This window comes from Xiphophorus hellerii, chromosome 10 (assembly GCF_003331165.1).
Source record: "Xiphophorus hellerii strain 12219 chromosome 10, Xiphophorus_hellerii-4.1, whole genome shotgun sequence".
Classification (NCBI taxonomy): domain Eukaryota; kingdom Metazoa; phylum Chordata; class Actinopteri; order Cyprinodontiformes; family Poeciliidae; genus Xiphophorus; species Xiphophorus hellerii.
In genome coordinates, this window is record NC_045681.1 from 15,913,059 (window position 1) to 15,928,026 (window position 14,968).

At 39.3% G+C, this 14,968-nt stretch overlaps 1 protein-coding gene across 1 annotated transcript in view; it reads left to right on the forward strand.

Moving 5' to 3' along the window:
- The window catches only part of rnf213b (ring finger protein 213b), a 38,030-nt gene extending 23,117 nt beyond the window's left edge, over positions 1 to 14,913 (forward strand). The window contains exons 37-65 of the mRNA XM_032574853.1: positions 563 to 769; positions 865 to 1,052; positions 1,411 to 1,531; positions 1,748 to 1,848; positions 1,963 to 2,142; positions 2,718 to 2,863; positions 2,947 to 3,046; positions 3,681 to 3,792; positions 3,917 to 4,115; positions 4,224 to 4,411; positions 4,545 to 4,667; positions 5,136 to 5,237; positions 5,482 to 5,724; positions 5,948 to 6,029; positions 6,586 to 6,620; positions 6,716 to 6,819; positions 6,904 to 7,048; positions 7,134 to 7,290; positions 7,377 to 7,471; positions 8,572 to 8,820; positions 9,663 to 9,798; positions 9,887 to 9,967; positions 10,858 to 11,041; positions 11,743 to 11,944; positions 12,031 to 12,108; positions 12,305 to 12,502; positions 13,189 to 13,278; positions 13,941 to 14,119; positions 14,618 to 14,913. Coding sequence (XP_032430744.1) covers positions 563 to 769; positions 865 to 1,052; positions 1,411 to 1,531; positions 1,748 to 1,848; positions 1,963 to 2,142; positions 2,718 to 2,863; positions 2,947 to 3,046; positions 3,681 to 3,792; positions 3,917 to 4,115; positions 4,224 to 4,411; positions 4,545 to 4,667; positions 5,136 to 5,237; positions 5,482 to 5,724; positions 5,948 to 6,029; positions 6,586 to 6,620; positions 6,716 to 6,819; positions 6,904 to 7,048; positions 7,134 to 7,290; positions 7,377 to 7,471; positions 8,572 to 8,820; positions 9,663 to 9,798; positions 9,887 to 9,967; positions 10,858 to 11,041; positions 11,743 to 11,944; positions 12,031 to 12,108; positions 12,305 to 12,502; positions 13,189 to 13,278; positions 13,941 to 14,119; positions 14,618 to 14,756 — 4,164 coding nt within the window. The 3' untranslated portion in view covers positions 14,757 to 14,913. The remainder of the gene's footprint in view (positions 1 to 562; positions 770 to 864; positions 1,053 to 1,410; positions 1,532 to 1,747; positions 1,849 to 1,962; positions 2,143 to 2,717; positions 2,864 to 2,946; positions 3,047 to 3,680; positions 3,793 to 3,916; positions 4,116 to 4,223; positions 4,412 to 4,544; positions 4,668 to 5,135; positions 5,238 to 5,481; positions 5,725 to 5,947; positions 6,030 to 6,585; positions 6,621 to 6,715; positions 6,820 to 6,903; positions 7,049 to 7,133; positions 7,291 to 7,376; positions 7,472 to 8,571; positions 8,821 to 9,662; positions 9,799 to 9,886; positions 9,968 to 10,857; positions 11,042 to 11,742; positions 11,945 to 12,030; positions 12,109 to 12,304; positions 12,503 to 13,188; positions 13,279 to 13,940; positions 14,120 to 14,617) is intronic.
- The last annotated feature ends 55 nt before the right edge of the window (positions 14,914 to 14,968 follow it).

The following is a 14,968-nucleotide window of genomic DNA, read 5'->3' on the forward strand; positions in this document are numbered from 1 at the left end:
TAGTGCAAAAACTTTTATAGAAACATGTTTTTCTTTTTAAATTGGCATTTTCCCATGAAGTGCCTTTACTTTCATAATTCCAGTTTGTGCAGTTATAAGGTCAGTGGAAGTGCAACTAAGTTAAACATGTTTTAAACAGTTTTGTCACACAATATAACTACTTTCTATTTTCCATCCAAGTAACCCCTGAAGATCACTAGTTCTGCAGGGGTTTATTTTCAAGCTTGGTATGAAGCTTTTTTTTTTTTTACAGATTTTTGATGATCTACTGTCAAAGCAAGCTGAGTTAAAGAGTAATTGTGTCAGGGATTAATGAAACAACCTCTCAACTATATTGACTCTGAGAGTCAAGTCATTTAGAAAGAGGAAAGAAAATCCGACTTGTTTCTAAAATTTTTTACTAAGGTGATAAAAGTTTTTGTCTCATCTATTAAGTTTAGCAGCCTTCTTTCTGTCATAGATCACTGTGAAGTGGCTTAACAACACAAAGTCTTTGTCTGAAAAGGATATTTGCTTTGACAAGGACATGTATACCTGTACTTATCATACATATTGTGCACAGGTGTTTATCAGAGCTATGCAGGGCTGTTTGACTGAGCTTCAGACGTCCATGGGAGCTGCTCCTGATCTCTCTCCTGCTTGGATCATGGCAGCCGCAAAGCATTTTGCAGCAAGATTGGACATGCTCAGCCACATGTTCCTCCTGCAGCCACAGCTAGCTGCAGATGTTCTTCAGCGGGGATCGATGAAGAGCGAGCAGAAAGAAATGGTGACACTGATCTTCTTTATCTCTGACAATGAGAACAATGTTGAAGCTTTGTTTGATAACCTGAGGGTTATTGTAATGTGTTTTTCATTCTGCAGGTGGAGGATGTTTTGGCCCTCGGGATCTGTGTTGAACAGATCAAACTTTTGACTTTGACGTCCCTCGATGAATGCAGGTCGTTTGTGGACAGGGTGGAGTTACTTCAGCCGTGTCTGGACAGAGCCTTCAGCCAGAAATACAGCGCCCTCTGTAGTGCTGCCTGTTTTCAGCATCTGGCCTCCATCAGGTGTCTAAAAAAGTTTAAAAAATAGATTCTGTGTGTCTATGACTCCACTGTTTAACATCTGACATAGTCTGGAAACTTTATTTATAATATATGCCTCTTCTGGATAAATATGTGAAAATAAAATGTAATTTAAAAACATTTTCTGATTAGCAGACATTATCACGGTCTCATATTTGTAGTCCAACCGCTGTAGAAACATCTTCTAAATATCTTAGTAAACTTTTATATTTATTCTATAAAATGGGAAAAAATGACAAAGTACTGGAGTTTTGAGTCTGGAAAAAAGTTAAATTCTCATCTGAGGAACGGTGTTTGTTTTTGTTTGATTTATTTAATCCAAGATCTTCTTTCATTTCAGGTCATTGTGGCATGGGATGCTTGTTGTTGCATCTTTTATCCAGCAGATCACTTTTAAAATGAAACAAGATGACTTGAAGCTTAAAGAACTGTCTCTGAAACACTGCAACCTTCATCTGAACGTACGTCAGAGAGTTGTTTGGCATCTCTATTGGTCCTGATGTTTTTAAAACTGGTTTAAATCCTAAACTGAGTTAGGAGATAGAGTCTAAACTAATGAGTTTTCTGTCATATTGACAATCATATGCATTTCCTGCCTGACGGAGACTTTTCAAAGTTTCAGTAGATAAAATAAAATCAGATGATTTTGTTTACAAAGTCTGTTTTTTACCCAACAGCTGATGCAGGAGTCTCCTGATGTAAGAAGTGTAAACACGCTGGAGCAGCTGATCCGGATACTCAATTCCTTCCATGATGAGTGCATCAGCAGGGACCTCAGGTCAGATTTTGTCTTTTGTTTGTTTCGTCATCTCTAATTTAGGAGATTTTACCTTGTTATTGGATATAAGGCTACTATGGACAGTAAAGATATGAATGGCCTTTTTTGTTGAAGGTTTGGAATCTCCTGCCCAGTTTGCCTGCTGGAGTTCACTGAGCCGTCCGTCCTGCCCTGCCAGCACGTCATCTGTCTGCCTTGTCTTCAGAAAAGCGTTCAGCAGAACAGACATTACTGCCCGAAATGCAGGACAGAATTGCCAAACAACTTCACGGCAACTGTTTCCCGCGGCGTCAAGTGAGTTGAAAAGAGTAATACAAAATCCCTCAAATGTCCTGTTCTGCCAGAATTTTACTGATGGAAATAAATTACAGAATAACTGTTCTGAAAAGTGCTGATCCAACCTGAACCAATACTATCTACCTCATTACCTTTATCAGGGTTTCCTCACATCTTTTAAAGTCTTAAATTTATGTATCTGTAATTAAGGCCTTAAATGTCTTACGTTTATAAAAAATGTGAATTGGGATTAATTCCTTAATCACCTGTCTTAAATATTGTATTGGCAGGACAATTTAATCTTTTTTTTCATGGGACTTTTCTGTCAGGAGAAAGTTTCAGTCGCCCTCAGACGTTTCATTGCATAACTCAAAAGTTAGCCTACCTCTAACTAGCCGCTAATATTCCCTTGCTAGCAAGCTTTTTGCATCTATCAGTGAGTGTACAATTATCACCAGTTTTTGCCGTTGGCTCACTTTAGTTGCCAACCAGTACAAGACTAGGTGCTTCTTTGTAAAGAAAAGCCACAACGACCCCAGAAATTCCCAACCATCGTCTATATTTATCTTTTTTCTGTCTTAATTGTAATTCAGGGTGGCACTTGAACAGCAGGCAGCCATCAGACGCTGTTGTAACTCCTTCTTCCTGGAGGTCGTGTCCAGGTTCTGTTTGTCAGAGGGGCAGAAGCCAAAAGAGGGCGTAGTGGAGCTGCTGTTCTCTTTGCTCGTCTCTGCTAACGGTCAGTGACTGAACGAGTCAGTGTCAGTGAACACACACCAGGTCATTTGCAAATACCAAGGTGTCTTTCTGCTGTTGTTGCAGGAGACGTTTACCGCACCAGGGAGCTCACTCCCTTCCTGGAGTGTGTGGATAACAGTCCAATGGTCCGATCGGTGCTGCCAAAGCTCCTGCTCCAGTACAGGTGAGAGAGAAGGCGTGAACAACTTCTCATGCTGTAGTAAAACACAAACCCATTAAAGTTGCAATATGTAGCTGTCATAAAAAATAGTTTTTATGTATTTGTTAAAACTGTCACCATGTCATGACAGCATTGTATGAGACAGATAATCTGTCAAAAAAAAAATCAAGCTTCTCCACTTCTTCCCTGTGCTGCTATTGCAGTCTGCAGAAAAATGTCCAGTCAGAGCGAGGAGGAGTGTCTTAGCGCTGTCAATCAATCAATTTGTGTATGCGCTGCTCAGTGTGCTAATAGTGGAGAAACAACTTACCGTTTCAGAAAAACCGTTTATCTGCCATCATTGATGGTGATGCTAACTAGCTACAGCAGCTGTGGCAGGCTTTGTTGATGGGGAGAAACTGTAGTTTAGCACAGAACAACGTGTACACAAGCATAATTGGCAGCGCTAAGACCCCCCTCCTGGTTCTGCTGATTTTTTTCTGCCGAAGCGGTGCATTTCAGCCCTGGGAGGAGGTGGAAATATCAGGGGTTTTTCCCCCAATTATCTGTCACAAACCAAACTCACAACAAAGTGATGCTTTTAACAAACATACAAAAGCATATTTTAATAGAAGTTTAACCAAAGTACATATCTTAGTTTTGACCAGGTGAAGACTCACATCCAGAACTACCTGAGGAATCTGGAGAACAACCTTTGGGACCAGGAGGACCGCACAGAACTCTACCTGCTGTTTGCCAACTGCTTCCAGGTTCCCCAGCTTTCAGACTTTGTTATTGTGTTGCTGATATTTGTTCACAAACAAATTGAAACTTTGTACTGATGACAGTTTGATTGCTGTCACAAATATGAACTGCTTCTGTCCTTCCTCTCAGGATTCCCTGCTGTGCTCAGCAGCCAGAGAAGTGGATCCTGCTGCAGAGCATCAAGCAGAAGTCGAATTTCTGAGCAGGATTGTGAGGAAGCAAACTCCCGACAGACAAGAGGACCCAGCAGAGTTTCTCCTTAACATCGCCAGACTGAAAATCTGCCTGAGCACGGCTGCCAAGCTGCTCGAGAAAGCTACAGCTCAAGGTGATGTGACTTTAAAACTGTTGCATAGTTGCACATATATAATATGCTAGAACTGTGGGGACGAATATGCATGTTTTCTTTTTGTTTTGTTTTTTTCTGATAAAAAAGGTGGACCAGCGATGGATACAGAATACCTGCGTCAGGTGAGAGGGTTATTTGAGTACGGCAGCAATGATTGGCTCAGAGTTTACCTGCTGCGAGCCCTGGACAGGTGCTCAGGGATGGACTTCATCGTGTCCCTGATGAACAGCCCGGCCTGCAGGTGGATCTTCCCTCCACTTCTTCTGCAGCTCCAGGTGCCACACTTTGATAGATCTTTATTTTTTATTTTTTGTGGACTATTTCATAATGACTCCTAATGATGCTGTAGGTTGTAACTGTGCTGCTAAGAAATTAATTTAAATAACACAAATATTTTTTCTCTTTCAGAGAATGATTCCAACAAATGTAGACCACTTCCTTTGCTGTGGGACGTCTTACAGAGATCTGAGAAACGCTGTGGGTCAGGTTCTCCTGGAGAACCGGTCCGACAGCTTTGTGACCGAGCTGCAGGTGAGAGCTACTCCAGAGCTGAAGCAGCTGCTGACTGATGTAGCTTTATGTCTCCTGATAGCCACTAGAGGCCAGCAAATCTTAATCATTTTAACTTTTGGAAAGAAGTCACTGAACTGATTACCACGGCATCCGATGTGAGTGAAACAGATGATAGTGAGGGTTAGTAGTAGATGCATTTGACAGCATAAGCAGCACAAAGTGGTCACATGTTGGCTGCAATCATCAGATATTGATAATGTTTTTTTTGTGTGTTGTGAGTTTAACTTATTTTTTGTGCAATTCCATGTTAAAACCACATTGAAGTTAAATATGAAGTCTGTATGCAGTTATGTTTAAAAATCATACTAATGTACATGTATTTGTGTATATTAGTTTTACGACTATTTATTGCATTACTGCTGCATATATGAATTTTCCTCTTTGGGATAAATAAAGTATCTTTTTCCTTCTGCTTTCTGCCTGCAGAAGCTGAGAGGATCTCAGGTCAGCCTCGTGGCTCTGGCTCTGTTTAGACGGGTCACCTGCAGGTACAGATCACCTGATGCCAGCTTACATCCTTCCACACAGGTACACCCTGTCTAAAGTTCATCTATGTTGTTTGACGCTTTGCATAAGAAGTTTAAAAGGCTAAAAAATTCTGAAATTATTCAAGGATTACGATTAAAAGGAAAAGCTGTTTGGCTTGTCTAGCTTGTTTTAAGAGAATGTTCAAAATGTTCTGTTGACTTTCCAATTCTTAGTTATTTAAATTGTTAATGAAATGCCTGCTCTCAAATATTTCTAACAGCCTTTTTTTTGTACAATCTTACAGGAGATAGGAAGACTGAAAGCTCTCCTCAGAAACATCAACCGGAATGAGCTGAGGGAGTTCTGCTCGGCTCTTCTGATGAATCGTATCGGCCAAACAGGGTCCAATTTTCACATCAGCTCAAATCTGTCGAGTCTGAGACAAACTCTCCTGGAGCTGCTGGTCCATCTGGACTCTGTGCTCCTCTGTAGAAATCCCCTTCTGGTTCCACTTCATCTGATCGCCTTTCAGCCTGAGAACGTCCCAGTGAGAAGCTTGTTTATCTGTATAAAAAGAAACTCAATTTTGCAGATTCATATCACTTTTCGTAGTTACTGATGAACAAATTCTTATTTGACACAAAATATGCATATCTACGCATGCTTTTATAAGACCAAAATCTCTTTTTATATTTTTAAAATACAGAATAACCTCTGTTATTTACTACCTTCATCATTATTATTGGTTTTCATTTTTGTTTTTCATCCAGAACCTGTACCTTCCGACTATGCCAGATGATCACACAACTGACGCCAGACTGTGGTTAAGAGAGAAGAAACTCCAGATGTACAGTAAGTGTAAACATCATGATGTCATATCAAGTTAATAAAAATGAATTCACATCAGTTTTCAGATTATATAGTATTATTAAAATAGTGATTACAGTAAAAAGGGAGAAAAAACCCTGACAGCTTGAAAGTTGTTGCATAAACAAGAGGAAACTAGAATCATGGGAGAAAACAAGAAATGTATATTAACAGTAAGGAAGAGTCAGTGAGTGTTGTGTTCAAATGATTAAATAAAGGCAGACGTAGAAATAAATAAAAAACTCAGGATTCTCCAAGGTTTTCTGCAGCTTTTTTTCTGAATTGTTGCATCCACTCTGAGCAGCTTTCCTGTCTCTGCTGAAGGAAAACACTAAATCCCAACAAAACACATTGAATGTTGTGGTTGTGACATGACAAAATGTGAAGAAGCTGGAGGGCTATAAATACTGTTGTCACTACTGAGTTGGGGGATTGTCAAGATTAGTAGGAACATTGGTAAAGCTAAATATAGAATAATACTCTGCATATCAACTGCATCACTATTGAAGTTCTTAAATGTGATGTTTTCCTTTATTTTTAGCCTGTACAAATGGACATATGTGCTTTGTGGGAGAGGTAGGCATTCATTGTTTATTTTAATCCCTCATAAACTATTAACAGCCTAAAATGAGCGTCAGTGAGACTGTCGTTAATCCTGTGTTGTCTCATAGTGTGGAAAGCCAGTGGTTAGATCATTCTGTCCTGACTGTGGGCTTCCCATTGGTGGAGAAAGACACGTCCCAGTGGAAGGTTTTACTCCGCACATCCAGCAGAGGTGAGACCTTCTGTTGACTCAGCTTTCTGAGCGGCTTCACTTGCACGTTTTTGTTTAATCCATTTCTTTTGCCGTAAATGTCAGGGATCAGACCAGGACAGGACACGTCCTTGGTGAGGCTCATCGGAGGTCCGAAGCCCCTGAAAGACAGATGACGTCGGCTCAGTCCGGCATCCTGCGGCTGCTGATGCACCTCGCTATGCTTCAAGGAGCCATGAAGAACCAAAGAGTGAGACTGGATCTCATATTTCTCATTACGTTTTGAAAATATTCCTCCATATTAAGACAGGACAACCTATGTCCTATTGTGTCAGGGAGTCAGTGACATGATCCATCCCCGTCCGCTGGATGTTTTCCGATTTCTGTGGGACCACCTGGAAAGGGACATGAAAGTGTTGGGAAAAACTCTGGACCAGAACAGGGACAACACAGCAGTTATGGTTCATCTCATCCTGACGAGATTCCCTGAAGGTAGAGCCATCTTTACAACGACCTTTCATTGGCGTTTAGGTCGTGAACTCAAAACGTGTCTTTAAACGTGCCGATATTTGATGAAGCTTCCAGGGGAGCGAGACCGGATCTGTCCTCCAGACAGGAACGGCGGCGTTGGGAGGAACTCGTCTGTGATTCTGCCATCAACCCAGTGCTTCAGGTAAAAAGGCTTTACGGTGTTTTAGCAATAAACAAGTTAGAAATCCAAAGGTTGTTATGCAGTCTGGAAAATGTAGAATTTTATTTAAATATTTTCCAGATCTGAATAAGTGGGAAAAAATGGGGGAGTAGGGCTGCACCTAACCATTATTTTAGAAATCAGTTATTCTACTGATTATTTTGACCATTAATCAGTTAATCAGATAAAATAATGGCACTTTCTCCATATTTTATATTTAACCACTTAAGCTTATTTTTTGCAATACTAGAAATACATAAAAAATACAAATAAACAATAATTCAATTATATTTTTAAATAAAAAAATAAACATTTTATTTCCTAGCATGCAATAACAGAGCATTCATTTAGGGAACATTGGTAGTAAATGATGCATTATTATTAGGAGAAATAAAATTCTCCTAACATTAACAAATGAAATGCCCTTTTGGCTTGACCTAACATCAGTACAATGTGTGGCTAATGTTTGATGTTTTAGATTAACCAATTAATAACTGCAAAACAAAAGGTGCTTAATATGAGATTTTTACTGAATTTGAACCAGATGAAGCTGAAACTCGGCTACTTGATGAGTTTTGGACAGAACATATTTACAGACAAAGAAGGTTTTTTTAATCTTAAAACCAAAATGTTGAAATTTTTTGTGGAAATTTGGCTTAATTACTGCTCTGAATGTGTTGCTCTTTTAGCATTTTATTTGTCTTTTTACTCCATTTATGAAATAATCAATTCCCAAATTAGTTGATGATTATTTTAATAATTGATTAATCACGATTATTTTGTTTAATCGTTGCAGCCCCATAGAGTAAACATAAAAATGTTTCCATTTCCAAATTTTTATTTGCTGTAGTTTTCTGTAAATTGTCTCATCCACACATGAACCAATCTGTAAATTTGTCCCTATAATGTCTCTGATTCTTGCTGTTCCCATGTTCAAATTTTTCATAAAAAGGTTTTTCATTTTGTAAAGGTGTGCTTAAAAAAAATTACCAAAAACTCTGGAAACTTATGTCTGAAAGTGTTTTCATGTTTTAAACTCTGGACGATGAGTGATGGAAAGCCTTTCTTCTTTCCTGCTTTAGGATCTGCAGAGGAATCTTGAGGAAGCTCAGGAGAGAATCACCTCAGATGACGGACTCTCTGGAAGCCCCCTGATGACTCTGCTGTCTGCCGATCCTGGGAGGATGCTGTCCTTGCCCTCTAACTGCCCGACGGATCGCTCGTCCTTCTGGAGTCTGCGTGAGACGATGACGGTGGAGCGCTTCTCTCAGTTGGTGGGAGAGATGTCAGGACACGACTCTTTGCCGCTGCTCAGCTTGTTTATGAAGAAGGTACCGAACGCTTCGCTGCCAGATGGGCACCATGTTGCCATCATTTGTTTTTTTTAGGGACAAAGCTGACAAATATCAACCCCCCAAAAATTTTACTTTCTGCTTCTTTTTTGTGTTCATGAACTGACTCTGGTGGTGATGTAACACTTAGCTGACACATTCATTAACCCATTTGGATTGGATTTTAATGTCCTTATTTAGGGTAACGTACCCGAGTAAAATTGGCATCCCCCACTTCTTCAAATTAAACCAAATTGGTGTTAAATGTTTCTGCAGTGAAGAAATGAGCTTTTTTGCTTCTATTATTTGAAAGATATTAATCAGTGTTTCCAGAGGCTATCAAAGGTCAACCAGTCAGTTAAAATCAAATAAAATATGTTGCCAGTCAAACTGAACTACATTAGTAATGTTTTGTGCAGCAAAAAATTTGATTGTGCAATTATAATTTTTAAGATAAAAAAATAAATAAATTCCTGTGGTCACCAGAGATCAACTTCTCCCACACACATGAACAGAATGAAACAAAACTGATTTAAATATTTCTTTCCTATGTTTGTGCACAATTGATCGACACAAAATTATTTTTTTGTAAATGTGGACTGGCTGCTTGACATCTGATGAACACTGGAAACATTTATTAATATCTTTAAAATGATAACAGCACAAACTAAAAAAACGTTTGTGGGAGAAGAAGGTGGAAAGGGTGGAGGACTTCACTCTAGTGTAAAAAATACATTTACATTTTTGGTATTTGTTCAACCCTTTTTGAAGCTCAAGCAGACTCTCTGTGTGTGTGTGTGTGTGTGTGGGCGTGGGTGTGTGTGTGTGTGTGTGTGTCTCAGGTACACTGTGTGCGGCAGCTCCATCACCTGCCTGAACTGGCTGCTCTTCAGTCGGACCTTCTAAGGGTGTTTCCTCTGACGTCGGCGAGTTCGGCTTCTCAGACCGTCGCGCAGGCGCTACAGCGAATCCCTGCAGGTAAACCAGCATTTCCTCTTTGCCTCGGCAGCTGCAGCAAAATGCAGGAATGCATGTACAAACAGCCTTCTCTCATCATCCTCATCAGGGTTTCAGAAGGTGCTGGCTGAGAGGGTGGACAAATTCATCAGCGTGTGGAACCTGCTCAGAGCCGAGGTGGCAAATAACTGTAAGGGTGCAGCCTTTCACATTTCAGTCTGCAGAGCAACTGCAGCTCTTCAAAAGTTGTTGCTACACTATAGAATTACTATGTCAATAATATAAGTTATAGTTAGCCTGGTGTAAAAACAGTTTCACAGAAGATCCTGATAGTTTTCAACAAAGAACTTGCGTATAAAAAAAAAACCCCAACCAGACTTTAGCTGCAGGCTGCTAAATTATCCAGATTAATCCGGATAATTTAGGGTTTATATTTGATAAGGGTTTAATTTAACTGTCTGGTTATCTTCTTGTGTTTGAGGTAAACAGTTTTAAGTCTTCAGTGTTTGCTTTCATAATATTATGGGAATGTTGGGGCTTGGCGTATAATCGGCAATATGATGTGGAAACCTGATGTGGAAACACACTTCCAACATGTTTGTCCTTATTTTCCTAAACTCACAGCTTTGTGAAAATAGAGAAGGTCTTGATGACTACTGAGGTGAAACTAAAAGGTTTAGAGATGAGGGCGTAAACATTTCAACTCTTATTTTAGACCAAATTTTGGTGCAGGATTCAGTTTTTAAAATATGTAATTTTTTTTTTTACATACTTTGATTTATGTAGAATTCACGGGAATCATGTGATACCAATGATTTTAGAAGAACTTTACTGCATTTTGTATTTGTTTGTTTTCTTGTTAAAAAGTTTACACATTTTATTGTTAAAAAAGCAACACTTGTCTAATTTTGTTCTCTGATTTTTCCAATACTTTGTGATAATCTGCATGACTCAAATGTGTCATTTATTTTATTTTCTGCATAGAAAAGGCTGATGAACATTATTTGATAAACAATAACAAAAAAAGTGCTGATGTTCCTGCATTTGCTGGTTCATCTGTGTTTGCATTTGTGCGTTTAGCTGCAGATTTGGGGGCGGACGTAAATCTTTGTGAGAAGGAGCTGACAGAGGAGAGCTCCAGTGAGTATCTGAGGCCAAGCCGACGCGGCCCTGGTTCATGTCTCCAAACTCTGGTTGACTTCCTGTTGGAGACTCACAACGGCCTGGTGAGGGAGGCCAGGAAAATGAGCGGCCAGAAGGACAGGTCAGTTCTGCACCAACAGCAACCTGAGGTCATTTCATTTGGAGGCCCAATGGGATGATTTAGATCACAACGTACTCATATGTTAGAATGGCCCAACCAGAGTCAAGACCTAGCGTACTCTCAACATCTGGGGTCGCGCTGTTACTGTTTACAAATTTGGCCCGTCCATTACAGATTCAGATTTCTATTTTTGTTTGTAATAAGGGTGAAGTTATTACATTGGAAAATGTTAAGTTCAGTACTAAATATTCACTTTTTTTATAATCAAGCTTTTATCATAAGTAGAACCAAGTCGGAGCAAAGACTTTTACTGAAAAGCCGACTTTGCCTCCAAAAAAAATCTGCTTTTATCTAAACTTGTTAAGCTTGGCTAAATATAGGAAGCTTTTTGAAAGAAAGTGACCCAAATTCTGTTCTTGTAACTCAGAATAAATTTGTTCAATCAAGCCCAAGAGAATTAAAAAACTAGATGCCTTGTTTTATTAAAATTTTGCACATTTAGTTTATTGTTGAGTAACCGAAAAAAAACCCGTTTTATTCGTTTTTTTATTTCCTTGGCCCACGTGACAAAATGTTTGGACACCCCTGCTCTACATGAAGGGATGACTCTAGGAAGTGATGTTTATTTTATTCATGTAGATATTAGATTCATCCATAACATCTGAAACGCTGTTTTCCTGCCTGTCCTGTTACCTTCACAGTGACTACAGCGTTCCACTAGAGAGGATATCTGAGACCCAACTGACTCTGTGCCACCCTGAGCGAGAGCTGCTGCCGCTCATTTTAGCAAACTGCAACTACACTCTGCAGAAAGGCGGGCAGACGGGCAGCAGCTACGACCTGTGGGTCATCCAAACCCAACTGGCTCGCCGCTTCGTGGCTGGAAAACCGCTCATCCAGGCAGTAAATACTGTATATAGCCTTAATGCAAATTGCAAAACAGTCTGCAGTCTTTCTGCTAATCTGAATATTTTCTCTCTCTCAATCAGGACACTTCCAGGTACCTTAACAGAAGTTTGCAGGATTTCTCTGTGGTTCTGGCTGAAGTGAGAGAGAAGATTCATCAGGTAAGTTTTATTCACTGACTCATTTTTTACAGTGTTGGTCTTTTTTCTTTTTCCTGGAACTGAGTAATGCCAGCTGCAGAATGTTTTCAGTAGATTTCCTTGATGGATTTCTGCGAGTCCAGACTGTCGGAGGTCACATTCCCTCCATCTGCTGCTCTCCTCTGGTCTGCTCATAGCATCTGTGTTTCTGTCACAGGAAGCCCTGAAGGGCTCGGTGAGCAGCGCCACAACTACTGTCCTGCGCTCGTACACTGATGTTTGTGATGCTGTGTTCGTGATTGAGATCGGCCTTCGCTTCCTGGGAAAGGGAGGTGGAGATCCAGAGGGTCAGCTGCTGTCTTACCTCACAGAGTCCCTGAAGATGGGTCCGCAGATCTCCAACACTGTCGCCAAGGTATGAACCATCCTCTGGTATCTCTGTTGCAGCAGAGACACCAGATTTATACTTATTGAAGTTATCCTGCACTAAATATTTCAAATATTGTTCTGAAAATTATTCCTGTAAAAATGCATTTGACTTTGTCTTCAGATCTTTGTAATATGTAGCCAATAAAATAAACAGCTCATGTTGTGCAAAACTAATTTTCTCCCTGCTTAATAATCGGAACATTTGAAATCTATTCCCAAATTGTTTAGAAAGTGTGGAGGATATCTGTTTATATTTGTACATGAACACTTTAAATTTAAGACTGGACATGAAATCAACTCTAAATAAGCACTTTTTAAAGAAAACAATTTTCTACACTTCACTACAGAATAGACTCAAGAACATTAAGACTAAAAATAAACAGGTAGTTAGACCTAAAAGTATTCATACTCCTGAAGATTTAGATATAAAACCAAGACGTTTGTTTCTGACTGGGAATGAGACAAGTGTCTCTCAAAAGGTAATGTTAAAGGAGTATCAACTGAAAAACAATAAGTCATTTTTAATTCAAATTAGTTTGATAAAAACAGGATGTCAAAAATTGGTTATGCACTTCACAATAATTAATGAAAGAATCTATATTAATTAGAGCAATCAAAAATTCACATTTCTGATTAATTTTAAAGCTTTTGGGGGGAATCTTTCTCCTTCAGGGTCTCGTGGAAAGCAAACTGAAGCACAGCATCTTCACCTGGCAGCTTCTCAATTCTTGGAAATCAGAGCTTATGCTCAGCAGGAAGCAAGTAAGTCTGAAAAAACCCAGAAAGCTGCAGTTGTACAACCGCTGTGGTAATGCAAGTTTTTAAAATTAGTTTGTAAATTTTGTATGAACAATTTACAGCTTTTGTGGTTAAAATGTAGGTTTAAAAAGTAACTTGCATTAATAATTTGAAAGCTTCAAGGTTCAGAAATATTAGAAATGAATAAAACTAAATAGATCTAAGAAAATCCAAGAAAAGAAACTGTAGAAAGAGAAATTGTATTTATCTGTACTTTTGTAGAACTAATGAAGCAGCCTAGCGAAGTTTACTTATTTCTTTAATTAAAATTTTGTAGTGTAGACTGTAGTGTTCTTATTGTTATTACTATTGTTTTAAAAATGTATTTTTCTTTTTTTTCTAAACAGTTTACATTGACAAACAAATAGTATATGCTTTATTATAAAACGGTATTTTTTTAAATAATGGGTGGACCATTATTTGTTTTGATATATTTATATCTCTCTCATAGACTTAAAGATTGTAAGCCTGTCAGATGGTTTCATCTATAAAAATCTTTTTCACAAAACAATTTTAAAAACCTTGTGAAGTTCTGTGGAAGCACCTAAACGTTTTACTTGTGATTCCAGACAGATCCAAACCACATGGTTTTGGGTTGTAATGACTTTTCTGAATGTTGGTTCCAGGATCCGTTTCAAAAACTGCCTTCAGAGTTCCAGCAGAAGCTGTCGGAGGAGGAGAGGAGAAGGATGAAGGCTTTCTTCACTGTCACAGATGTTGAAACTTTTGCTTTGGAGCTGCATGAAATCCTGCTGCTGAAGACGAGCAGTGCCGTGCCTGAAGAGCGTTACCAGCCTCAGTGGGAGTAAGATAAAACGATTAACATTTCTTCTCCTTCTGTGAAATGTAATTTACAATGTGTGTGTGTTTTTGGTTTTGGGAGGAGGTTGCCACCAAATCATAAAACCATCCCTAAAGAATTTAGAGTTATGATTTTGGTTTACCAGATTTGGGAGGATTTTTTTCAGGAAGTGTGCCTGTTGTCAGTTAAAGATTACCACCATGATCTAAAGGAATCTGGGGAATCCTGACAGCTTTAATCAGAGCAACGTGTGGCAGTCTTAGCTGGCATTCTCCCAGTCCCTCAGGGACTTGGAGCCTTTTGACTTCCAGGATCGGAGCGTGACCCCTCCAGGCAGCCATCTGTCAGCAGAAAGAAGCTTAAATTGTACCCCCTCTACCACGGCTCACTCTTGTTAAAGCAGCAGCTGGGCCGGGGCTCAAAGGGAATGCATGGGGTGAAAACAATAGATCCAGAGCTGACAGTTGTTTTCTCCATGTTCCCCCTCCCTGCTGTTTGCAGCATCAGGTGCACCTTAGAGAGCCATTTGGAGCAGAAAAACCTTCCGCCTCTGCAGGGACTGGAGGAATTACCAGAAGACATCCTGCTGGGGAAAGGAGCTGATGCATGGAGAGCTGCTGTGGAGTTTAAAAGGAGATAGAAAATCTGGAATGAGATGTATTTATTTGTTTTAAATAAGTGGACCTGATTGTGATTACCTTCTCCTATCCGTTGTGTATATATATCAGCATCTTTTAATTATTTTTTTATCTCTTAATTATGTTCTACAAGGTCAGTTAATAAAATCATAAATAAAAGTTTGTCTCATGTGATTGTTTGCAAACGCTCAGTTTGAGAAAGTGTTGGTTTAAA